We start from the raw sequence: 25934 nt of genomic DNA, 5'->3' as shown, positions 1-25934 counted from the left end.
CTCTGCCCTGCCCCCCTGCCGACCCCCGCTCTGCCCCCCAGCTCTGCCCCTGCCCTGCCCTGCCCCCCTGCCAACCCCCGCTCTGCCCCCCAGCTCTGCCCCCCTGCCGACCCCCGCTCTGCCCCCCAGCTCTGCCCCTGCCGACCCCCGCTCTGCCCCCCAGCTCTGCCCCCCTGCCGACCCCCGCTCTGCCCCCTGCCCTGCCCCCCAGCTCTGCCCTCTGCCCTGCCCCCCTGCCGACCCCCGCTCTGCCCCCCAGCTCTGCCCTCTGCCCTGCCCCCCTGCCGACCCCCGCTCTGCCCCCAGCTCTGCCCCTGCCCTGCCCTGCCCCCCTGCCTACCACCGCTCTGCCCCCCAGCTCTGCCCTGCCCCCCTGCCGACCCCCGCTCTGCCCCCCGCGCGGCACTGCCGGGCACCCCCGGGCGCGGCCTGATCCCGCCCCACAGCGGCCGGGGGGTTGGGGGCTGCGGGCCGGTCCCGGGGAGGGGGCGGGGCGGTGCCGGCCCCACGTCCCGCCTCAGGGCAGCGAAGGCGCCATGTTGAGAGCGGCGCGGGGCGGGGCCGGCGGGAGCGACCGGCCGGTACGGGGGGGGGCGGGGGCAGCACACGGTGGCCGGGGCGGGGGCAGCACACGGTGGCCGGGGTGGGGGGCGCTGGGGGCAGGGAGGGGTCGGGGGGCTGGGGCAGCACACGGTGGCCGGGGTGGGGGGCGCTGGGGGCAGGGAGGGGGCGGGGGCAGCACACGGTGGCCGGGGTGGGGGGCGCTGGGGGCAGGGAGGGGGCTGGGGCAGCACACGGTGGCCGGGGTGGCGGGCGCTGGGGGCAGGGAGGGGTCGGGGGGGTGGGGCAGCACACGGTGGCCGGGGGGGGGGCAGCGATGCAGAAGCGCTAACGTAATGCATGCTGGGGGAAGGGGGTAGGTTTAGAGGATAAAATACATGAAGAACAAGTTAAAAATTACTTAGAAATCTTAGATGACTTCAAGGTACCAGGGCCTGAAGAAATGCACCCTAGAATCCTTGTCAGCTCTGGCCCTCCCTCTCACGGGGACCCCGCTCTTTAAATACCCCTCTGGAACCCGCCCCACTCTTGCACCTGGTGAAGCGGGTCTTTGCCCACGAAAGCTCATGCTCTGAAATACGTTAGTCTGTAAGGTGCCACAGGACTTCTTGTTGTTCCCGAAGATACAGGCTAACACGGCTCCTCTCTGGTACTTGTCATCCTGGCAAAGTGAAGGAGCCGATAGAGGAGCTTTCTGAGCCTTTCGCTGTCATCTTCGAAAAAGTCCTGGAAGTCGGGAAAGATTCCCGAAGAGTGTAAAAGGGCGAACATAGTGTCCATCTCTAAAAAGGGTGAAAAGAACAACCGAGGAAGCTACAGAGTCGCCCGTTTAACTTCTGTGCTGAGAAAGATAATGGAGCAAGTAATTAAGGAATTCATCTGCGAACATCTGGAAGAAAATAAGGTGGTAGGGAACAGCCAGCATGGATGTGTAAAGAACTAATCATGCCGGACCAATCTGATAGCTTTTTTTGACAGGGTAACGCCTAGTGGACAAGGGAGAGGTGGTGGATGTGGTAGTCCTCGACTTTAGTGAGGCAGTTGACATGGTCTCACGTGATCTTATCAATATACTAAGCAAATGCAGCTTAGATGGGGCCACTCGAAGGTGGGTGCGTCGCTGGCTGGGTAACCATTCTCAGAGAGTAATTAATGGTTCATAGACATGCTGGAAGGGCATAACAAGTGGGGTCTGTTTTGGGACCAGTTCAACTCAATATCCTCATCAATGATTTAGCTATTGGCATAGAGAGTACACTTATTAAGTTTACAGGTGTTACGAAGCTGGGAGGGTTACAACTGCTTTGGAGGACAGGCTCATAATTCAAAATGATCTGGACAAATTGGAGAAATGGTCTGAGGTAATTAACACAGACAAATGCAAAGTGCTCCACTTAGGAAGGAACAATCAGTTTCACACAGACAGAATGGGAAGCGACTGCCTAGGAAGGAGAATGGCAGAAAGGGACCTAGGGGTTATAGTGGACCACAAGCTAAATATGAGTCAACAGTGTGATGCTATTTCAAAAAAACCAAACATGATTCTGGGATGCATTAACAGGTGTGTTGTGAGCTGGTTAGGCCTCAGCTGTAGTATTGTGTCCAGTTCTGGGTACCACATTTCAAGAAGGATGTGGAGAAATTGGAGAAGGTCCAGAAAAGAGCAACAAGAATGATGAAAGGTCTAGAGAACATGAGCTATGAGGGAAGAGTGAAAGAACTGGGCTTGTTTAGTGTGGAAAAGAGAAGACTGAGAGGGGATGTGATGGTTGTTTTCACGTACCTCAAAGAGGATTACAAGGAGGAGGGAGAAAAATTGTTCTCCTGGGACTCTGAGGACAGGAGAAGCAGCAATGGGCTTAAACTGCACAAGGGAGGTTTAGGTTGGACATTAGGAAGAAGTTCCTAACTGTCAGGGTGGTCAAACAGTGGAATAAATTGCCTGGGGAGGTTGTGGAATCTCCATCCCTGGAGATATTTAGAACAAAAAACAGTCAAGTAGCACTTTAAAGACTAGCAAAATGGTTTATTAGGTGAGCTTTCGTGGAACAAACCCACTTCTTCAGACCATCGCCAGACCAGAACAGACTCAATATTTAAGGCACAGAGAACCAAAAACAGTAAGCAAGGAGGACAAATCAGAAAAAGATAATCAAGGTGAGCAAATCAGAGAGTGGAGGGGTTGGGGGGAAGGTCAAGAATTAGATTGAGCCAAGTATGCAGACGAGCCCCTATAGTGACTCAGAAAGTCAGACACCGAGCAGGGATGGTCTACATGGTGTTTGATCCTACCAAGAGGGCAGGGAACTCGACTCGATGACCTCTCGAGGTCCCTTCCAGCTCTAGTGTTCTGTGATTCTCACTCTAGCTGCGTGACTTGTGTAGCTGGAGTACTCTAAATTAATTTTCCCATTGTCCCCCAATGGGAGGTTGGCAGGCAAAACTCTCCCCTTGATTTCCCGTACTCCTACGAGCGTAAAAGCTGCCAGGGTTGCTGGTGGAGCCCTAATGGTTTGATTTAGTGCGACCCCAGTAGGGGCACCAAATCGACCCCTGAAAGATCAACCACCATCGCCTTGGCCTTCCGTTAAGTGCAGTTGTACCTTAAGCCATAGAGGTGCTGAGTGGGACCAAGGGAGCGGCAGAACCTTGAGGGAACAGAGCCGCCCAGGCGTCTGGCCCCAGCGGAGCCGGGCACCTCTGTGCTCTGCCCACCGTGGGAGTGGGTTAGAATCTCCCAGCCTGGCTGTGGAGCTGGCCCAGAAGGGACCTGCCACTGTCATGCTTGGCCTGACCTGGCAGTGCCAGGCGGCTGCTCTTCTGGGGCTGCTTTGCAGGGTTTTGAGCTTCCTTTCTTTTGTAGGTGCGGACTGGTGGATTCTCCATCCTCGGCAGTGCTGGGCGTGTAGCCTAAGAAGCTGGACTCCCAGCTCTGACTGCGTGGGGCTGGCCTGGACACCCAGAGCTGCTGCAGAGACCCCAGGTGGGTGCCCACCCCAAGCATGTGGGTAATGGCAGCTGTGGCTCCGTGGCTTCCTGTTGACAGACACCACTGGACAGACAGCAGGACTGGGGCAGCCGGATGGAGATGCCAAGGGGCCATGAAGTGCTCAGGAATAAACGCCTGATTTAACAGCATCTGGGGAATAGACTCCCACCTGCCCGGAAATCTATGAGCCTCTGCCTGGCTCAGCCAGCATCACCCTGCCTGGGCCTGCCTCACCCTCCGGCCCAGCCGCTGTAAGCGAGCATGTCTCCCTGTGGAGGAGGGGGGCTGGTGGGCATTGGCCAGGGTGACTCTGCGTGACCCAGGCGTGTCCCTGGGCAAACCTGTGCCTTTTCACCAGGCATGTTGCCGGTAAAGAAGAGCAAGCTGCGGAAGCGGAGGAAGGTTGGTGGCTCGGCTGGGCAGGGCCTTGGCATCTGTGGCACTCTGGCACAGGCCAGAGCAGAGTGTGCCGATCGTGCTGCTGCCGGCGCTGCCGACGCCCACCTCCACCGTCTGTCTCTGGGCACCGAGCACGAGCACGTCCCTGAGATCGAGATCAAGCTGGAGTTCAGTGAGGAGGAGGAGGCTCAGGGCCGCAAGGGTGGCAGGCAGGGCCTCCTGGCGGCCTGTGGAGAAGGGAGCCAGGAGAAGAGGAAGGCAGAGCTGGTCCCCCGAGGCACAGGCAGCCAGTCGGGTGTCATGGCCAGCTGGCCACCCCCGTCTTCCCTGCTGGGTGTGGACAAGGCTGTCTTGCAGGGCTGGGCGGCAAAGCGCAGCGCACCCCCTGCCTTCGACCTTCCTGTCCGCACCCGCCGCCGCAAGCCCACCTCCGAGGTGTGGCAGTTCTTCTCCACCCACGGCAGCGACCCCTGCCGGGCCGTCTGCACCCTGTGCCAGGCCAGCGTCGGGCGTGGCAGGCTGAGAGGCCACTACAACACCACCGCCCTCAAGCGCCATGTGGAGGGCAAGCACCCGATGGAGTGGAGGCACAGGAAGAGAACCGGGGGCAGGATCCTGGAGGAGGAGGAGGAGGAGGAGCAGGCAGCGAAGGGGTTCCCCTCGGGGGACACTGTGTTTGGCACCAGCCGTGCTCAGTGCTCCCCTGGCCACGCCCTGGAGAAGGTACCCCGTGGTGCTCCCCGGTTGCTGGGTGCGATCAGCGACTCCAGTGAGGAAGACGAGGAGGAGGAGGAGCGGGGACGGGCAGACAGCACAGCCACTGATTCTTCCTCAGGCTCCAGCGAGGAGGAAAGCAGCGAGAGTAGCAAGCAGCAACCCCAGGACAGGAGGAGGGACAGGCGGGGCAGCGCCCTGGCGGGACGCCCCAAGCCAAACCTGGCCACCCCCTACCTGGAGATGCTAGTGGCCCAGGGCTGCGCCAAGTCCCAGCCGCTCAGCCTCCCCAGCGCCCCCCCGGTGCCACCGGGCACGAAGCGCCGCAAGTCCACCTCAGCCGTCTGGCAGTTCTTCTACATCGACTGCAGCAATGTGTGCCGGGCCGTGTGCACCCTGTGCCAGGCCAGCGTCAGCCGTGGCAAACTGGGCAGCCACTTCGGCACCTCCGCCCTCATGCGCCACCTGGAGGGCAAGCACCCGCTGGAGTGGGGGCGGGGGAGGGCTGCTGGCGCCCAGGCCAGGAGGCCGCGCCTGGGGCAGACGGAGGACGAAGAGCCTGGGGAGGACGTGCCCGTGGCATCAGACCGTCTGAGATCTCCCTGCGTCAGCCCCAGCAGGGCCCCGGCCCACATGTGCGACAGCCGGGAGAACGAGGGGCCTCCCAGCTGCAAGGTGGAGAGAGTCCAGGTGCCCCGCAGCAAGAGCCAAGCTGGCCTGGCCGAGCAGGGTGGGGATGCCGCTGGCAAGTACGCCCCCAACCACCCACGGGCACAGGCCTGGAACCGCAGCATTGCCGAGCTGCTATGCGGCATGGCCCTGCCCTGCTCCTTCGTCTCGGCCAAGCCCTTCCAGCGGTTCCTGGCCCAGGCTGACCCGCGCTACCATGTCCCCTCGCCAGCCTTCTTTTCCCGCAAGGCAGTGCCCCAGCTGTGCCAGGCTCTCAGCCAGGGCCTGGCTCTGGCGCTGCAGCAGGCCAGCCTCAGCCAGGTGCATCTCAGTGCCCATGTGTGGGCCCAGGGCCTGGCAGGGCAGTACCTGGCGCTGGCAGCACACTGGCTGGCACCCCACTCCGAGCTGGGGCAGCACCAGCCGTGCGGCCAGCAGCGCAGGCAGGCGCTGCTGTGTGTGCGGGCGCTGCAGGAGGAGCGGGCGCTGAGTGGCGTGCAGAGGGTGCTATCTGAACAGCTCCGCCTGTGGCTGGCCCAGAACTCCCTGAGCCCCGGGTTCCTGGTCTCGGGCGGCAGCCCCGGCGTGGAGCAGGCCGCGAAGGAGGGCGGCCACACGCACATCCCTTGCTTTGCCCACTGCCTGAGCCAGCTGGTCCTGGCTTTCCTGCACCACCACCGCAGCGTTGAGAACGTGGTGGGGGCGGCCCGCGCCATCTGCACCCACTTTGGCGACTCCCCGGAGGCCCGGCGGGGGCTGGCGGAGCTGCAGCAGCAGCGTGGCTTGGCCCCGCGCCAGCTGAAACAGGAGACCACCGCAGCCTGGGAGTCGACCTACTCCATGCTGGAGCGGCTGCTGGCGCTGCAGCCAGTGGTGCAGGACTACATGGGCAAGCAGCGGCTGGGCGAGGCTGGCCTGGCCCTGACCCCTGCCCAGTGGGCGCTGCTGGGCAGCCTGGTGGAGCTGCTGCAGCCCTTCGAGATGGCCGTGCGGGAGGCGAGCACGGGGGGCGCCTCGCTGAGCCAGGTGCTGCCGCAGGTGCGCTTCCTGTACATTTTCCTGCGGCAGGTCCGTCTGCGCTTCGAGAGCCAGGGCGGGGAGGTGGCCGGCCCCGCCGTGCGGCTGGCTGAGAGCCTGGCCCTGCAGCTGTCCACCGAGCCCCGTCTCCGTGAGATGTTCCACCGCCAGGAGTACGTGCTGGCCACGCTGCTTGACCCCCGCTTCAAGGGCAGGATGGGTGCCATCCTGCCGCCGGGCTCCGACCTCCATCACTGGAAGCAGCTGCTGGTCCGGAAGGTGAAGGAGCTCCTGGCCTCACCCGCTGGGTGCCCTTCCGCCCCCTGGAACAGCCAGCCTGGCAAGGCCGTTGGCGTGGACATGGCCCCGCAGGCCCAGGGCACTGCTACAGGGCCAGGGGAGCCCCAGGGGGCCAGGGGACCCGGCAGAAAGGGCTCTGGGCCCCCCGCATTGATCCAGAAGGAGAAGACCCTGACTGAGCATCTGGAGAGCGTGGGGCTGCTGGCCTCCAAGGGCCATGGGGCCTCCCTCCCTACCGAGAGCCACTCAGCTTGCGTCATGGTGGAGCGGTACCTGCGTGACAGCCAGACCATCGGGGCCCGGGAGGATCCGCTGGGGTACTGGGAGAAGCGGCACTGGCTCTGGCCAGCCTTGGCCAAGCTGGCCACCTTCTACCTGTCCTGCCCACCCTCGGGGGCCTTCTCGGAGCGCATCTTCACCGCCCCAGACAGCCCTTTCTCCCCGGGCAGGTGCCCCCCGGAGGGAGAGGGTGTGGAGCGCCTCGTCTTCCTGAGAGCCAACCTGGAGAGCTTCCCAGACTACCCCCCACCGCCCCTGGTCTGCTCGGAGAACGACAGCGGGGGAAGCAGCAGTGGGGAGGAGGGCACCCTGACGGCTTAGGGACCATCTCCGGACACAGGCAGCACGGCACTGCCTGTCTCCGGGGTGCGCCAGGCTGGGCGCAGAGCGCTGGGAGGCGAGGCGGCTGAACTGTCTGGCTGGGGCTGCGCTGGCCGCAGGTGCTGCAGCTGGCAGGGCACCCTGGGCTCGCTCAGCGGGGGAAACCGCTGCCCCAGCCCCGCCCTTGCTGGAGTCCCCCTCCGAGCTGTGCTGTGCTGTGCTGCTTGGTGTGCACGGCGGGGGCTGTGCTGAGGCAGGAGTGCAGCTCCAGGGCTCTCTGGGAAGGGCTAGGTATGGCGTCCGGGCTCGGAGTAGGAGCCGCTCCCAGTGTAAGCCCCAGTGCCCAGGACCCCTGACTGCGTGGTGACAGAGCTGCCCCATTGGTAGGTTGAACCGGGCGGCCGCTGCCAGCCCTGTGCTTTGGGGGCTCTGCGGTAGCTGCCCCAGCCGTCCTAGTTAATAGATGGGAGGATTACCTGGGGCAAGCTGTGGCACCAGCAGGGGGTCGCCTCATGCCCTCCGCACTCGCCACGTGGCGGCGCCGTGGGTACTCTGCCCCACTCTGCGGTGCTGTGCCCTTCCGGGCTGCTGAGCCCTGCTTCTCTGCACCTGTGGGACGTGGCCTCTGCTCCCCACCGCCCACGGAGAAACGGGGCACCGCAGGCCAGAAGGCACCGCGGAGTGGAGCAGGCTGCTGCTGGTGCCACAGGGCGAGGGCAGGGGGTGAGGGGAGGCGACCCCCTTCTGCTGCCCACCACTGCCGCACCCTGTCCCCGGTAATCCCCAGGCCCCATTGCCTGGGGGCAGGAGGTAAGGGAAGAGAGGCGGGGTGGAGCCTGTGGACCTGTGGGGTGGTCACTGGAGGCTGGGGCTGAAGCCTGCTGGGGCCTGGCCTGACGATCGGTCTTTGGGGCAGAGCCTTGAGCCCCCTTTGTCTGGTGGAGTGGGTGTGGGTTGTTCCTTGCTGTGCTGCTGCTGCAGGGACACAGGTCAGGCTGTCCACGCGAGCGGCTGGGCTGCAGAGCCTCCAGCAGGCGGGGCCAGCGGTAGGATGGAGCCAGGTGTGCTCAGCAGCGATGCCAAGCAGGGGCTGAGGGTGTGTTTCCCTGTAGGGTGTGAGAAGCAGCCGCCTGGCCCGCTCCCCGAGGCCAGCTCTGAGCGGCGGCTGCCCCGTGCCGTCTGTGCTTGTCTGTCCGTCCACCAGCCCAGGTGAGAAATAAAGGTCCATTTGGTACCCGCTGCTGCCGGTAGTGTCTGTGTCCTGCTCGTGCGCCTGGCCACAGTGGGGACATGAGGGCTCAGCAAAGCTGTCCACTGGCCTCCTTGCACACGGAGCTCCACGCTTGCGGGCAGCTCCTGCCACATTGCGCTCCAGGGCCCGGTGGTGCCCAGGAGTCCTGGGAGCATCCCGGCTCGTGCCCAGAGTGAGTGAGTCTCTTCCCCTCTGACCTGGGACGGGCGAGCGAGCCCGACAGCAGGGTGGAGTACACAGGAGGTTTCCCAGGCACTGCTGGGAGAGCCAAACCTGGACAAATGGCTGAAACTGGGCCACGTACAGCCCGGGCCTGGGTTTGCTTACACTCGGCACCAAACCAAAAGCACCACTGCTGCCCCTCTGGCTCCCCAGCAGCTCCCACGCCCCACACCAGTCCCCACCTTGAATGGGTGAGAGGTGATGAAAACCAGTCTCGCCGCATCCACACAGGTCTTCCCGGCCTCCAAAGGGTCCAGCCACATCCCCAGGGCCCTAGATTCTTAGCTCTTATCCAAAACCGCAGGCTGGGCCAACCCTTAGGATCTGAAATCTAAAGGGTATTAAGAAACAAGAGGGTGAGAGGGAGAAACTGGTACAGCAGGCAAATTCTGTACATCGATCGTACACCTCTTGGTGCAGGCTGCCGCTGATGGGCCAAGCTGCCATCCTCACAGTCTCTGGAGAACATCCTTTGTCAGGACGGCTCCCCAGGCTAGTCTGGCTCAGTCCATAGCAGAGATGGCTGAGGGCACAACGGGCTCTGCCAAGGGCCCCGTTCCTCTTGCCCAGAAGCTTTTTGTCAGGTGTGCAATGGAGAATGCAGCCAGGTCACCTGTCCTTCCCTTGCTGGGGCTTTGCGTCGTTGGCAGGTTCCCACCTGACATGTCTCAGCCCAATTCCTGAGTTGGGGATTGGAGGCTGATGGGGCTCGTCCGTTGTTCAGCCCCTGGCACCTGGCTGGGAGGCGATTAGCCGGCTGCTGCGTGTCCCAGCACTACGGCATTTGCGATACAAGCGTAGCGCCACTCAGAGCTGCACATACCGAAAGTGACACGGACGCACAAGCAGCAGCAACCGATTCAGTGGCTCACCGGCGTTCACTGGACACCTCACTTGGCCCAGGGTCTGATGGAAACGTAGCAACGTGGTTCCAGTGACACCACCTGGGGGCAGACCTGGGTGCCCAGGAGGCAAGGCTGGGCCGAGCTCACAAGCAGCCCCCGGCAGACGCGTGCTGGGCCGACCTCTGGCAGAGCCTCGTGCAGGAAGTGCAGACCGTGGGCAGTAGCTGGTGCCAGCAAAAGAGACCCCAGCTCCACCCCTGGGCCAAACAGGCTGAGCACAGCACGTGCGGGAGCGGGAGGGGCTGCAGGCGGCTCTGGCGCGCTGCTGTGGCAGTCGTGGTGACATTGTGACCTCGGGCAGGCTGTGTTGGCTGGTTGTGTCGCCCCACCAGCACCTCCTGGCCCAGTGCTCTGGGGAACCTTGGGTCTGCCTAGGACCAGGCTGGGACGGGGCGTCTGCCCTGTCGGTGCTCACTGGGCTGTGGGCAGGAGGGTGCCACAGGCTGCAAGAGGGCACAGCAGGAGCAGAGCCCAGGCAGGAATACGCAGGGACCCGACCAGCCCTCTGCTGGTGTTTTGAGTCAGTGTGTCTCCGGGGGAGGGCTGGCTGCCCCACGCCTTGGGGAGAGGGCATTGGTTCTCAGGGAGCCGCAGGCCAGAGGGACTGGCTGGCCCATGGGGGTCAGGAGATGGGAAATGACCTTTTCCTTTTTGTGCCCTGGCTCCACTCTCACCCACGTTCCGGGGGACATACTGGGGCAGAACGCATCAGAGCCTCAGGGCCAGTCCAGCACCAGGCTGGCAGTGCCTGAATGCTGCACCAGTCCACGAGATGTCAGCTGAGTTCCTAGTGAGCCCATGTCCTCCTCAGTAAAACAGCTGCTGGTTAGCTCGGGAGGGGACCAAGGGGCTGAACAGGCCAGAGTCTGAGTTCCCCCAACATACGCCGGTGATCTCTCTGGTGCATCTATCAGAGAGAGAGAGAGTGTGTGTGTGTGTGTGTGTAGCATAGGGTGTGTACACATCAAGTCATGTACGACTTGATAAGATAATGAGCCTTGTGGGTAGGGGAGAAGCGGTAGATGTGGTATACCTAGACTTCAGTAAAGCATTTGATACGGTCTGTCATGATATTCTTACCAAAACTAGTCAAGTACAATTTAGATGAGGCTACTATAAGGTGGGTGCACAACTGGCTGGATAGCTGTACCCAGAGAGTAGTTCTTAATGGTTCTCAATCCTGCTGGAAAAGGGAGCTTTGCGACCGGGTGCTCGCGAACAGGGGGCGTGCTAACAGGAGGGAGTTTGGAGAGGCTCTCCTGGAGGAGGAGAAGGAAGGAGCAAACTAAAGCACCTTGGGGTAAGTGGCTGCTTATATTTGGAGGTTTTGGGCTTGTGTGTTTGTTTGTTTGGAGTTTGGAGTTTGTTTGTTTGGAGCGCTGAGCTGAGTGTTTGTTTGTTTGAAAGGCCGTGTGCTCAGGCAGGCAGGCAGTTGGAAGCTGATTAGGTTTGAATTGAAACACCGTGTGCTGATTGGCTGAGCTGTGGGCAGAGGGAGGAGCTATCAGGGAGGCCGAGCACTTAAACCCTGCTAGTAAGCGACCAGGGAGCTTTGCGACCGGGTGCTCGCGACCAGGGTGCGTGCTAACAGGAGGGAGTTTGGAGAGGGGAGTTTAGAGGGGGAGCTTGGAGGGAGCCAGTGACTTCTGTTGCCCTTAAACTAAATCCTTTATAACAACCTCTATCTGAAACATTTAATTAACCCTCATATATAACTAGAGTAGGAAATGGAGGCAGAAGCCGAGCAGCAGAGTGGGGGCTATCCTGTTTATTGTGTCGAGTGCAGTATGTATGACTACCTACCCTGTGGGCGGGTGGCGTATGTGTGCGCTCGATGCAAGGAGCTCCTGGCCCTCAGAGACCGAGTGCGTGCTTTGGAGGCCAGGGTGGCTGAACTGGAGGAGCTAAGGAAGGCAGAGGTGTTTGTTGATGAGACTTTCCGGGACATAGTAGGGCTGTCCCACCTCCAATCTGACAGTCCTGATGCTGTTACGGAGGATGAAAGGCTCAGGGAAGGAGAGCAGTCAAGGGGAGCAGAGGGAAACCATCCCATAGTTGGGACCCTCTTTCCAGAGGGTGATGTTGTATCCTCTCGTGCCGAGGATACTTCTCTGGGGGAGGGAGCGCCAGCTGTTAGGAAGAAGCAGGTTTTAGTAGTGGGGGATTCGATCATTAGAAATATAGATAGTTGGGTTTGTGATGACCGGGAGAACCATATGGTGACTTGCCTGCCTGGTGCGAAGGTTGCGGATCTCTCGAGGCATCTAGACAGACTTATGGGCAGTGCTGGGGAGGAGCCGGTCGTCGTGGTACATGTTGGTACCAATGACATAGGGAAGGGTAGAAGGGATGTTCTGGAGGCCAAATTTAGGTTACTAGGAAAGAGACTGAAATCCAGAACATCTTTGGTGGCATTCTCTGAAATGCTTCCAGTTCCACGCGCAGGGCCAGATAGACAGGCAGAACTTCAGAGTCTCAATGCGTGGATGAGACGATGGTGTAGGGAAGAGGGGTTTAGATTTATTAGGAACTGGGGACACTTTTGGGGTAGGGGGAGCCTATACAGGAATGATGGGCTCCACCTAAATCAAGGTGGATCCAGACTGCTGGCATTAAACATTAAAAAGGTCATAGAGCAGTTTTTAAACTAAGAGGTGGGGGAAAGCCGATTGGTGCGGGGGAGCACCTGGATCGGAAGGAGACTTCTCTTACACGAGGCTCCATAGACAGGGATTCCCTAGAAGTTAGTCAGATAGGGAACGTGGGAAATAATATATGGGCAAGATCAGATGTGAAACAATCGTGCATAAAAAAATCCAACGCGTCTGTGAAAGGCGGACATATAAATAGTGGTAGTTTTCTAACATGCTTTTACACTAATGCTAGGAGTCTGTGTAATAAGATGGGTGAACTGGAGTACCTCATATCAAAGGAGGAAGTTGACATAATAGGTATCTCAGAAACATGGTGGAATGAGGACAATCAGTGGGACACTATCATACCGGGATATAAATTATATCGGAAGGACAGAACAGGTCGTGCGGGTGGCGGAGTGGTACTATATGTGAAGGATAATATAGAATCAAATGAAGTAAAAATCCTAAAGGAATCAAAATGTTCCATAGAATCATTATGGATAACAATTCATTCCTCTAATATGAATATGGCATTAGGAATATATTACCGACCACCTAACCAGGACAGTGATAGTGATGCTGATAGAGAGGCTATCAAAATAAAAAACACAGTAATAATAGGAGATTTCAATTATCCCCATATTGATTGGGTGCATGTCACCTCAGGACGGGATTCAGAGATTAAATTTCTTGATGCCTTAAATGACTGCTTCTTGGAGCAGCTAGTACGGGAACCCACAAGGGGAGAGTCGATTCTCGATCTAGTCTTGACTGGAACGCAGGATCTGGTCCAAGAGGTAACTGTTACTGGACCGCTTGGAAATAGTGACCACAATATAATAACTTTTAATATTCCTGTGTTGGGAAGAACACCGCAGCGGTCAAACACGCTGGCATTTAATTTCAAAAAGGGGAATTACACTAAAATGAGGAAGCTAGTTAAACAGAAACTAAAAGGTAGAGTAATTAAACTAAAATCCCTGGAAGCTGCATGGAAACTGTTTAAAGAAACCATACTAGAGGCCCAACTTAAATGTATACCCCAAATAAAAAAACACAGTAAGAGACCTAACAAAGAACCACCATGGCTAAACAGCCATGTTAAAAAGGCAGTGAGAGAGAAAAGGGCAGCTTTTAAAAAGTGGAAGTCAAATCCTAGTGAGGAAAATAGAAAGGAACATAAACACTCCCAAATTAAGTGTCATAATGTAGTAAGAAAAGCCAAAAAAGAGTTTGAGGAACAGCTAGCCAAAAATTCAAAAAACAATAGTAAAATGTTTTTTAAATACATTAGAAGCAGGAAGCCCGCTAAAAAAGCAGTGGGGCCCTTGGATGATAAAGATATAAAAGGAGCGATCAAGGAAGACAGTGCCATTGCGGAGCGATTAAATGATTTCCTTGCTTCAGTCTTCACGGCTGAAGATGTTACAGAGGTTCCTAAATCTGAGCCAGCCTTTTTAGGCGACAAATCTGAGGAACTCACTCAGATTGAAGTGACATTAGAGGAGGTTTTGGAATTAATTGATAAGCTGAATAGTAACAAGTCTCCAGGACCAGACGGCATTCACCCAAGGGTTCTGAAAGAACTCAAATGTGAAATTGCAGAGTTATTAACAGTGGTTTGTAACCTATCCTTTAAATCCACTTTGGTACCAAATGACTGGAAGACGGCCAATATAACACCAATATTTAAAAAAGGCTCTAGAGGAGATCCTGGCAATTATAGACCGATAAGTTTAACATCAGTACCAGGCAAATTAGTAGAAACACTAGTAAAGAGTAAAATTGCAAGGCACGTAGAAGAGCACGAATTGTTGGGCAAAAGTCAGCATGGTTTCTGCAGAGGGAAGTCGTGTCTGTCTAATCTATTAGAATTCTTTGAAGGGGTTAATAAACATGCGGACAAGGGGCACCCAGTGGACATAATATACCTAGATTTCCAGAAAGCCTTTGACACGGTCCCACACCAAAGGCTTTTATGTAAATTAGGTGGTCATGGGATAGGAGGAAAGGTCCTTTCATGGATCGGGAATTGGTTAAAAGACAGAAAACAAAGGGTTGGAATAAATGGTAAATTTTCACAATGGAGGGGGGTAACTAGTGGTGTTCCCCAGGGGTCAGTCCTGGGACCGATCCTGTTCAACTTGTTCATCAATGATCTAGAAAATGAGGTAAGCAGTGAGGTGGCAAAGTTTGCAGATGACACCAAGTTGTTCAGGACAGTCAAAAGCAAAAGGGATTGTGAAGAACTACAAAAAGATCTCAGCAAACTGAGTGATTGGGCAGCAAAATGGCAAATGAAATATAATGTGGGTAAGTGTAAGGTAATGCATGTTGGAAAAAATAACCCAAATTACACGTACTACATGATGGGGTCAAATTTAGCTACGACAGATCAGGAAAGGGATCTTGGAGTTATAGTGGATAGTTCTCTGAAGACATCCACGCAGTGTGCAGCGGCAGTTAGTAAGGCAAATAGGATGTTAGGAATTATTAAAAAAGGGATCGATAATAAGACAAAAGATATCATACTTCCCCTATATAAAACTATGGTACGCCCACATCTCGAGTACTGCGTGCAGATGTGGTCTCCTCACCTCAAAAAAGATATATTGGCATTAGAAAAGGTTCAGAAAAGGGCGACTAAGATGATTAGGGGCTTGGAAAGGGTCCCATATGGGGAGAGGCTAGAGAGACTGGGACTTTTCAGTTTGGAAAAAAGGCGATTGAGGGGCGATATGATAGAGGTATATAAAATCATGAATGGTGTGGAGAAAGTGAATATAGAAAAATTATTTACCTTTTCCCATAATACAAGAACTAGGGGACACCAAATGAAATTGATGGGTAGTAAGTTCAAAACTAATAAAAGGAAATTTTTCTTCACACAGCGCACAGTCAACCTGTGGAACTCCTTGCCTGAGGAGGCTGTGAAGGCCAGGACTCTATTAGGGTTTAAAAAAGAGCTTGATAAATTTTTGCAGGTTAGGTCCATAAATGGCTATTAGCCAGGGATAAAGTATGGTGCCCTAGCCTTCATAACAAGGGCAGGAGATGGATGGCAGGAGATAAATCACTTGATCATTGTCTTCTGTTCTCTTTCTCTGGGGCACCTGGCATTGGCCACCGTCGGCAGATGGGATGCTGGGCTTGATGGACCTTTGGTCTGACCCAGTATGGCCGTTCTTATGTTCTTATGTTCTTATAAGAAGTGGGGTTCCGCAGGGGTCTGTGTGAGGACCAGTTCTGTTCAATATCTTCATCAACGATTTAGATATTGGCATAGAAAGTACACTTATTAAGTTTGCAGATGATACCAAGCTGGGAGGGGTTGCAACTGCTTTGGAGGATAGGGTCAGAATTCAAAATGATCTGGATAAATTGGAGAAATGGGCTGAGGTAAACAGGATGAAGGTTAATATGGACAAATGCAAAGTGCTCCACTTGGGAAGGAACAATCAGTTTCACACATACAGAATGGGGAGAGACTGTCTAGGAATGAGTACAGCAGAAAGGGATCTAGGGGTTATAGTGGACCACAAGCTAAATATGAGTCAACAGTGTGATGCTGTTGCAAAAAAAGCAAACATGATTCTGGGATGCATTAACAGGTGTGTTGTGAACAAGACACGAGAAGTCGTTCTCCCGCTCTACTCTGCGCTGGTTAGGCCTCAGCTGGAGTATTGTGTCCAGTTCTGGGCACCGCAGTTCAAGAAAGATGTGGAGAGATTAGAGAGAGTCCAGAAAAGAGCGACCAGAATGATTAAAGGTCTAGAGAATGTGACCTGTGAAGAAAGGCTGAAAGAATTGGGCTTGTTTAGTTTGGAAAAGAGAAGATTGAGGGGGGACATGATAGCAGTTCTCAGGTATCTAAAAGGATGTCATAAAAAGGAGGGAGCAAACTTGTTCTTTTCGGCTTCTGAGGATAGAACAAGAGGCAACGGACTTAAACTGCAGCAAGGGAGGTTGAGGTTGGACATTAGGAGAAAGTTCCTGACTGTCAGGTTGGTCAAACGGAATAAATTGCCAAGGGAGGTTGTGGAATCTCCATCGCTGGAGATATTTAAGAACAGGTTAGATAGATGTCTATCAGGGATGGTTTAGACAGTACTTGGTCCTGCCATTGGGGCAGGGGGCTGGACTCGATGGCCTCCCGAGGTCCCATCCAGTCCTAGTATTCTATGATTCTATGACTTGCTGGCGTGAATTAGTGTGTGAGCTTGCAGTATGTGTGTGTGCACAGCACACAATGTGTGGTTGTGGGATCAATGTGTCATTGTGAGTGTGCAAGGTGTGTATTTGTGTTTGTTTAAAGCATGGGATGGGGGCAGCGAACATGGGAACCTACCCAGTGGGCTGCCAGAAGAGTCTCTCCTGGGGCTGGCGGGAGGCAGTATTTTCCTGTCACTCGGGTAGGGAAAAGTAGTGGGTGCTTATACCATCTGCAGGAGCCCAGGGGGCAGGGTCGTGTTGGTAGCACTGGGGAGGGCAGGATTAGCATTCAGGACAGCCACAAGATGAACTTCAGCAGAGTCAGATGTGCAGTAGGAAAAGGAAGAAGGAAAACTCAAATGCTCGACTACCACAGGGGGGATACCTGGCTGGGCTGCAGAGCTGCTGGCAAGGAGCTGGAGCCGGCGGGTCACATGCTGAGTATGAGGCAAACATGATCCAGTTGGGAAATGGCTATTAATGCACTCAAGGGCACTGAGGGAATTGGCAGATGTCATTGCCGAGCCTTGGAGATCAGGAAGGCCCCGCACTGACGCCAGAAAGACGGCAAACTCGGAGAAAGCTGACAAGTTCAGAGAGACCCACCAGGAAAATCTGCGCAGCGGCCCTGGGGGCACCGATGCGACATCCAAATGGCAACATCTGAGGGATACAGTTTACAACACGGTCTTGTCGGTGTTTGGAAGAAGAGCTAGAAACACGAACGACTGGTTCGAAGCTAACTCCGATGAGATGATTCCAGTCATTGAAAAGAAGCGCGCTGCACTCCTGGAGTACAAACGCTCACCGAGCCAGAGTACCCAGCAAGCACTTAGAGCGGCCAGAAGAACAGTACAGCAGACAGCCAGGCGCTGTGCCAACAACCACTGGCTCCAGCTATGCAGCAGCATCCAGACCTGTGCCGACTTCGGCAATCTCAGGGGAATGTACGAGGGTATGAAGAAGGCATTAGGACCCACCCAGAACAAGATGGCACCTCTGAAATCCAAATCTGGTGAAGTCATTGCTGAAAAAGCCAAACAGATGGAGCGCTGGGCTGAGCACTGCTCCGAGCTGTACTCACGCGAGAACGTTGTGGTTGACGCAGCCCTCGATGCCATCGAGCTCCTACCAGTAATGGACGAACTGGATCAAGAACCGACTGTGGATGAACTGAAGAGAGCCATCGACAGCATTGCAGCAGGAAAGGCCCCTGGTCAGGATGGTGAACCACCAGAGGTGATCAAGTGTGCTGCGGACACACTCCTGGAACCCCTACATGAGCTACTGTGCCTGTGCTGGAAAGAGGGTGAGGTTCCACAGGGTATGCGCGACGCTAACATTGTAACCTTGTATAAGAACAAAGGAGACAGAAGCGACTGCAACAACTACCGTGGAATCTCCCTCCTAAGCGTCACTGGTAAACTGTTTGCTCGCGTCATCCTTGGCAGACTCCAGAAGATTGCTGAGAGGGTGTACCCCGAATTGCAGTGTGGATGCATACAAGAAATGGAAACGTGGACAGTTGACTAAGGAGGAGTGTAAACATATGGCTGGAGAATGCTGGGCAGTAATCAGGAAAGCGAAAGCACAATTGGAACTGCAGCTGGCGAGGGATGTGCAGAGTAACAAGAAGGGTTTCTACAGGCATGTGAACAATAAACAGGTTATCAGGGAAGCTGTGGGGCCATTACTGGATGAGGGAGGTAACCAATTGACAGATGATGTAAGAAAAGCTGAAGTACTCAAAACTTTTTTTGCCTCATTCTTCATGGACAAGGATGTGAAGTAGTGGGGGATGTGTGTGTGCGTGCGTGTGTGTGCGCGCGTGTGTGTCTCACCGAGGGCGGGGGGCTCCTGCTGAGGGTAACCTGGTGACCAGGTGACACCTATAGGCTGCAGACAAAGGAGGAGGTGGAGCCTGAGGGGTTTGAATTGGAACTGGGAGTTGGAAGGAGTGAGTCTGGGCTGGGAGAGAGAGAGACCAAGGAGGGGGCAAGGCCCCGGCTCTGGGGGCCCCTGGGGGCCTCCTCTCCCCAACGTGGATGGGACTGGCTGTCTCTGCCGGCTGCACTGACTCCTCTGTACAACACTGTGTCTTGTCGGCTAGTAAACCCGCTGTTCTCCTGCTGAGTGAGAGTCACTCCTGCCTGCAGATGGGGTGCAGAGCCTGGGGACCCCTGAACCCCATCACAAAAGTCAACTCCCCCACGACGGTCCTAGACAATGCAGTACGGTAAGCTGGAGGTCAGCCATCTGTGGGGAAGGAGCGAGTTAAGAGCTACTTAGAGAAACTAGATGCACACAAATCCATGGGTCTGGATTTAATGCACCCCAGGGTACTGAGGGAATTGGCAGAGGTCATTGCAGAACCTTTGCCCATTATCTTTGAAGACTCTTGGAGTTCGGGAGAGATCCTGGATGACTGGAAGAAGGCAAACGTAGTGCCCATCTTCAGAAAAGGAAAGAAGGACAATCCAGGGAACTGTAGACCCATCAGCCTTACCTCAATCCCTGGGAAAATAATGGAGGGAATCCTCAAGGAATCCATTTTGGAGCACTTGGAAGAGGGGAAGTGGTCAAAAGTAGCCAACATGGATTCACCAGGGGCAAGTCCTGCTTCACCAATCTGATTAGCTTCTGTGACGAGGTAACAGGCTCTGTGGACGTGGGGAAGTCAGTGGATGTGATATACCTGGACTTCAGCAAAGCTTTTGATATGGGCTATGTCTACACTAGCCAAAAACTTCGAAATGGCCATGCAAATACATATTCAGCGCCTCATTAGCATGCGGGCGGCCGCGGCTCATCCAGACGGGGCTCAATTTCGAAGTGCTGCGGCCGTCCGCGTGCTAATGAGGAGCTGAATGTATATTTCAGTGCTTCATTAGTAAACTTCAAAATGGCCATTTGCATGGCCATTTCAAGTTTTTGGCTAGTGTAGACATGGCCACGGTCTCCCACAACATTCTTGCCCGTAAGTTAAGGAAATATGGATTGGCTATATGGACTATAAGATGGAGAGAAAGCTGGCTTGACAGTCAGGCCCAACGGGTAGTGGTTAGTAGCTCAATATCTGGATGGTGGTTGGTTTCAAGCGTAGGGCCGCATGGCTCGGTTCTGGGGCCGGTGATGTTCAACATCTTTATTAATGACCTGGGTGAGGGACTGGATGTCCCCTCAGCAAGTTTGTAGATGACACAAAACCAGGGGGACAGGTAGATACGTTGGAGGGTGGAGAGAGAATCCAGAGTGACCTGGATAATTTGGAGAATTGGGCCAAAGGAAATCTGATGTGGTTCAACAAGGAGAAGTGTAGAGTCCTGCACCTGGGCAGAAGAATCCCGGGCATTGTTATGGACTGGGGACCAACTGGCTCAGCAGCAGTACGATGGAAAGGGACCTAGGGGTTATGGTGAATGAAAGGCTGGATATGAGTAAACAGTGTGTTCTTCTAGCCAAGAAAGCTAACGGCATACTGGGGTGTATTAGGAGGAGCATTTTGAGCAGATCTAGAGAAGTGGTTGTTCCCCTCTATTCGGCACTGGTGAGGCCACGTCTGGAATATTGTGTCCAGTTTTGGGCCCCCAGTATAAAAAGGATGTGGATTTGCTGGAGCAGGTTCAGCGAAGGGCAACAAAAATGATTAAGGGGCTGGCGCACAAGACCTGTGAGGAGAGGCTGAGGGATTTGGGCTTGTTTAGTTTACAGAAGAGAAGACTGAGGGGTGATTTAATAGCAGCCTTCACCTTCCTGAAGGGGAGCTGTAAAGAGGAGGGTGAGAAGCTGTTCTCAGTGGTGTCAGAGGGCAGAACAAGGAGCAATGGGCTGAAGTTGAGGAGGGAGAGGTGCAGGTTGGATATTAGGAAAAACTCCTTCCCCAGGCGGGTGGTGAAGCATTGGAATGAGTTGCCTGGAGAGGTGGTGGGTTCTCCATCCCTGGAGGTTTTTAAGTGCTGGTTGGACAAGGGCCTGGCCGGGCTGACTTAGTGGGGGTTGATCCTGCTTGAAACAGGGGGCTGGACTAGATGACCTCCTGAGGTCCCTTGCAGCCCTGGGATTCTGTGATTCCCCCCGGGGATGTTAATGGGGAGCCCTCTGTAAGCCAGAGGAGGGCCTTGCCCTGCACAGTTTGGCACTGGTGAGGCCTTGGCTGGCACGGTGCTTTAGGAGGGACGTGACTGAACTGGAGAGCCCGGAGAAGAGCAATGCAAGTGGCAAAAGGCTCCAAAAGCCTGATGGACGAGGAAAGGTGCAGGCAGCAGTGCAGTTTGTGCAAACCCTGTCAGGGCCTAGACTTCCCCGTGTGCGGCTGGGCGCCAGCTCTCCTCCAGGCCTGCAGGCCTGTGCTTCACAGTGCGCGTGGGCTCCTTCGCCACGTTCTCCACACCCCACTGCCGTGTGGGTTCTCCTGGGAAGGAGCGAGGCGGAGGGAGTAAACCCCGAGAGAAAATCCGGAGGGGAGCCCGAAGGCGGTTCGGTGCCAACTTCTGGCACTGTCCCGGCAACTCCTGCAGCTGCGCTGGTAGCAGACGTGGAGGTGACCCTCTCCTTTGGGCTAGATCAGTAAAGCCGAGAGGGGGACACTGGTGTCTGGGCAGCCCAGAGTCTCCATAATACGTGCCCAGGCTCGCGCCCGGAGAGGTGCTCCGGCATCGCTGAACAGCGTCGCGTCAACACGGGAGGCAACAGATACCGGCTATAAGCTCTTGCTCGACTGGCGTAGAGAGCGAGCGCCAGGGGTGGCCTTCGACGGTGGGAGAGATCGTCGCATCTCACTGGACAGTCACCGCCCGCCTCAAGCTGGGCAGCCCCCAGCCAATAGGGTACTGTCCCGCCACAGGTCACCTGCCTCGCTGCGTGTGTGAGGCTTAAGGTTCCTGGACCTGACAAGTGACTGAAATTTGGGCCCCAGGCAACTTCATAGTCACCGTAGACGCTGTAAATGAAGTCCTCAATTGAAACTATAAAGGGCGCGATCCATAGTCTCTGCAGACTGAAGGATGCCTACTACTGTGTGTCGCCAACAGACCCAGGTCGTCAGCAGCAGGGACTGAACCTGCACCCAGAGGGGCTAAAGCCATGTGCTCTTCTACATGAGCTAAAGGCCAGCTGGCGTGTATGTGTACTAAGGCTGCAGAGCAGAGACTTCACTCCCCCTCTGGTGCCAAGTATCAGAGAGGGAGCCGTGTTGGTCTGTATCTTGGAGAACAAGTCCTGGGGCACCTTATAGACTTACATATTGTGGAGCACAAGCGTTTGTGTATCGGAGGGGGAGCCGTGTTAGTCTGGATCTGTAACAGCAACGAAGGGTCCTGTGCACCTTATAGACTAACAGAAAAGTTTTGAGCATGAGCTCAAAAACCAGGACTTCTTGTTGTTCCCTCACCCTAGTACTTGGTCTCAGGGCCTCTGGGGATTACCCCTGCTTGCAAGTGTGCAGCACGTGGGAGCATTCCTGGTACACATCTGTGTCACTGCTCGCTGCACCTGTGGACATGTGCAGATGGGTGAGTGTGAATGGCGTGTGCGCAGAGCTCTGTGCACGTGTCCATGTGAGTGCACGTCTGTAGCTGAATGGAGGGCGGGCACGGATCTACGTGTACGAGTGTGCACAGGGTGTGTGAACGCAGTGCGTATCTCTAGACCTGCGTGGGTGTGAGTGCACAGGGTGCAGCTGTGTGTGCACGAGGTGTGTGAATGGTGTGTGTGTGGTGTGCCCGCCTGTGCCCTGTGTCCCGCCGGCGCTGGCGGAGAGACGCACGAGCCCCTCTCCCATACTTGCAGAATGTGCCGCTGGCCCTTTAAATGTTCCCAGCCCCGGGAGCTGTTGCCACGGCCCCTGTTGCCATGGCAACGCCGCTCGGGCCCCAGCCCACCGAGCGATCGGCCGGCGGCGCGGAGGCGGCTGCTGCGGGTGAGGGGCCGCGGAGCGGGGGGAGGGGGGCGCGTGCAAGGCTGGGGGGATGGGCGGCCGGCAGGCGTGGGTGTGCATGCGTGTGCGTGATTGTGCTCATCCGTGTGTCCGTGCGTGCAGTCATCCCTGCGTGCGGGATTGTGTGCGTGCCCTGGCGAGCTCATAGCGACCTGCGTGTGCATGGCTGTGTTCGGGTGTGCGTGGGTGTGCACGGCTGTGTTCGGGTGTGCGTGAGGGTGCATGGCTGTGTTCGGGTGTGCGTGAGTGTGTCATTGTCCTATCCGTGTGTGCAGCTGTGTGTGGTGCCTCTGAGTGTGTTCGTGTGTGTGCCCAGGCGTGCTCATGTGTGGTGGTGATGTGTGTGTGTGTGTGTGTACACCCAGGTTCACCCCTGTGGGTGCACAGGTATGTGCGGCTGTCGCTGTGCACCTCTGCGCGGCAGGGCGTGCGCACCGGTGTGTGCACTGGAGGGTACATGCGTGTACCGCTGTGCACACACGTGGCTGGCTCTGCACCTGAGCGTGGCCGTGCGTTTCTGGGGTTCCTCCAGCCCGCAGAGGACTGGGCTGTTGGCCGAAGCCCCCGTGAGCCTGCAGACCAGGCCGGGCACCAGGAATGGTTCTTTGGAGTCCGAGCTCAGCAGCCGCCTGTTGAGAGGGGCGCACAGAGTGTCTGGCGGGGGGCTGAGCGCCAGGGACCCAGACGCAAACCCCTTCAGCACAGGGTGCGGCAGCCCCCAGGGCCTCCTGTGCATTTGGCTGGAAAGGCCCTGCCCCATCCCGCGGGTGCTCACAGCCTGGCCGCTGCCACCCGCGAAGCCCACGCGCCCAGCGCCTGGCAGGCAGAGCAGCCCGAGCTCTTGCGGTTGCCTGGGGCGGAAGGGGACAGAGGAGAGCCAGGGTGACCGGCGGGGTCATCCCGTGGGGTGCGGGGGGGGGACAGTGATGCAGGGAAGGACCCCAAGGTGCCAGGTCTCCGGATGGGACGTGGCCGGGAGCTGGGCTGCCTTCACCCTGCTCTGGGCAGCTGGCGGGCGTGGGGTGAAGCTGCCTCTCAGGCCCTGCTGCAGGGCGGACTGTGGCCTGGCCTCCTGCTGCACAGAGCAGATGGCAGGAGAGCCGGGCCCCACTCTGCCCCGCCAGGCTCCGGCCACAGAAGGCAGCTTCCCTCATCGGGCCAGCGCGGGGCACCTGCTGTGTGCAGGCAGAGGCTTAGGGGCCTCCGGCCCCTCTGGCTGAGCCTGTGCTGCCAGACAGGGGGTGGGTGGGCTTGGGCAGGGCCCTGATCCTGTCTCCTCTCCCCTTCCAGGGGCTGGCGTGACCCAGCCTGCCTGCTCGTGGGCAGCGGGCCCCAGACAGCCTGTGGGGCAGAGGCTCGCGGAGGGGCAAGGCGCTCCCCCTGGACCGGCCAGCTCAGCCCCTGGCTGCGACAGGAAGCAGCGGTTCTCTGCCTGCGGCGGGGTGCGGCTGTGAGCCCGGGAGGCCGAGCCCTGCCTGAGCCGCCGTGTGGCGCGATGGAGCCCCGGGCGGAGAAGGGGCAGGAGGGGGACAGCGGGAGGATCACTGCCCAGCTGCTGAAGGCCAAGACGGGGGAGTTCGCCCTGGAGTCCATCCTGCTGCTCAGGCTGCCAGGGCTGGGCATCTCGGACCTGGGCTGCCTGGGTGAGTGCACCAGCCTGGAGTGGCTGGATCTGTCCGGCAACGCCATCTCTCAGCTGGGCCCCCTGGCCGCCCTCAAGTCCCTGACCGTCCTCAACCTCTCGGCCAACCGCATCTGCAGCCTGGAGCCGCTCGGCGCCTGCGAGAGCCTGCAGAGCCTCAACGTGGCCGGCAACCTGGTGGGCAGCCTGCAGCAGCTGCAGTGCCTGGCGGGGCTGCGCCGGCTGGAGAGCCTGCGTCTGCATGACCCCCGCGCCCGTCTCAGCAACCCTGTCTGCGCCACGGCCGCCTACCGCGGCGCCCTGCGTGACCTGCTGCCCGGCCTCAAGGCCGTCGACGGCGAGAGGCTGTCGGGGTGCGGCAGCGAGCTCTACCAGCTCTGCCGGGACCTGGACAGCTCCCTGGAGCAGGGCAGCGGTGGGGCGGGCAGCTCGGAGCCGCCGGGCACGGCCCTGCCCTGGCTGGAGGAAGGCTACTGGGAGCCGAGGCCGCCCCGGCGCAGCTCCATCCTGGAGGAGGCCTACAGGCAGTTCAGCGACGTGCTGCGGGAGTGCCGGGAGCTGAGCGAGAGGGCGGACGACACCATCTCTCAGGCGGAGAAGGCCCTGAGCATCCGCGGCGACCCCAGCTCCTATGTATTCTGAGCCATCCCGGGCCGGCGCCGCCCGCAGGGGTCCCAGCTGGGCTCTGCCTCTCCAGCGTCAGCTCCGTGGTGGGCAGAGCCCCTACCTGGCTCCCCAGTAACCTCCCCAGTGGCCACCTGCCCTGCCAGGGCGACGCGACGCACCCCTCCCGCGCCCAGCCTGTGTCTCCTGACTGCAGCCACAATGGAGGGCACCACAGGCCCTGGAGTGCTGGCCCCAGCCCTTGCCCCAAGCTGAGCCAGTTTGGGTTCTCAAGAGGGGTTCGGGGCAGGGGCAGGGATCCCCCCCACTTCCTGCCCTGTGAGTCTCCTCCCCACAGGCCGCCAGCCAGTCGCCAGCAGGGCCCCGGTTCGGTCCCCACCAGCTGGGGACCAGGGGAACCGGTCGCATGACCAGGGCAGGGGCCTCTCCTCCCGTTGTCCCTCCTGACCCAGTGCCTGGGCAGGAACCGCCCGCTGACCCAGCAGCTGAGAGGGAGCGGGGGCGGGGGGGGTCAGACCCGTGATCTGTGTGGACCCCAGTGTGTGGTGCAGGGCACCTCCTGCCAGCTGTGCGGCTCTGCCAGTGCCCGGGCGGGAGTCCTGCCTGGGCTCTGGGAGGGCACATTCCCTGGGGCTTTCCTCTTGCACCTGCCAGGCCCCTGAGACCTGCATTTTGCCTCCCTCGGGCTGGCGGGAGGCCCCGTCCAGCACCTGGCAGGAGGCGGGTGGGGAGCAGTTCCACGCGGGCTGGACGAGACAGCAGCAGAGAGCAGGACCGTCCCTACTGCTGCCTGCAGCGAGGCTGCTGCTCAGTGGGGAGCCAGGCGTGGCCAGCTGCTTCCCGCGGGCTGGGCACCGGACCGTGGTGGGGTGGGGGGCTGCCCCCTGGGCCCAGGGGAAGGATGGGGGCGCTGCCTGGTCCTGCTCCAGGTGCCCCGCCCGGGGGGGAAGTGCTGCGGTGTCACTTGCAGATATTTGCCTGTGAAATAAATGTGGTGTCTCCTCCGTGGCCCCGTCTCTCAGTGCCCGGGCGGCAGAGCTGGGGGCGCTGCAGGGTCTGTGTGGCTCTGCGCTCCCCACGCGTGGCTGGACTGTGGGCCTCAACGCCACAAGGGGCCTGGCCAGCTTGGGGGTCTTACCGCTGTCCTTGGTGAGCTGTTCTGGGGGATGTGCCCTGGGCCCTGCCCTGCTGGTCTGGCCTCTGGATCCCTGCCAGCCTGGCCTGGTCCTTCGCCCCAGCAGCTTCCAGCTTGCTGCA

The 25934-nt window shown here is 57.8% G+C and overlaps 1 protein-coding gene across 5 annotated transcripts; it reads left to right on the top strand.

Annotated features, from left to right (window-relative positions):
* The first annotated feature begins 525 nt into the window (after window positions 1-525).
* Window positions 526-25679, top strand: LRRC61 (leucine rich repeat containing 61). Of its 5 annotated transcripts, none has more exons than XM_074985306.1 (3): window positions 950-2718; window positions 3425-3544; window positions 23702-25679. In XM_074985306.1, exon 3 carries the CDS (start codon window positions 23907-23909, stop codon window positions 24693-24695), a length of 789 nt encoding a protein of 262 aa, XP_074841407.1. In that variant the 5' UTR covers window positions 950-2718; window positions 3425-3544; window positions 23702-23906; the 3' UTR covers window positions 24696-25679. The 5 variants fall into 5 exon arrangements, with proteins under 5 accessions (XP_074841406.1, XP_074841407.1, XP_074841404.1 ...); XM_074985303.1 differs by lacking the exon at window positions 23702-25679 and having other exon boundaries at window positions 950-1465; window positions 2595-2718; window positions 3425-8482; XM_074985304.1 differs by lacking the exon at window positions 23702-25679 and having other exon boundaries at window positions 1655-1669; window positions 2595-2718; window positions 3425-8482.
* Window positions 25680-25934: the final 255 nt, after the last annotated feature.

Source organism: Carettochelys insculpta, chromosome 2 (genome assembly GCF_033958435.1).
Source record: "Carettochelys insculpta isolate YL-2023 chromosome 2, ASM3395843v1, whole genome shotgun sequence".
NCBI classification, from domain to species: Eukaryota; Metazoa; Chordata; order Testudines; family Carettochelyidae; genus Carettochelys; species Carettochelys insculpta.
This window is presented reverse-complemented; position numbering and strand designations above follow the sequence as displayed.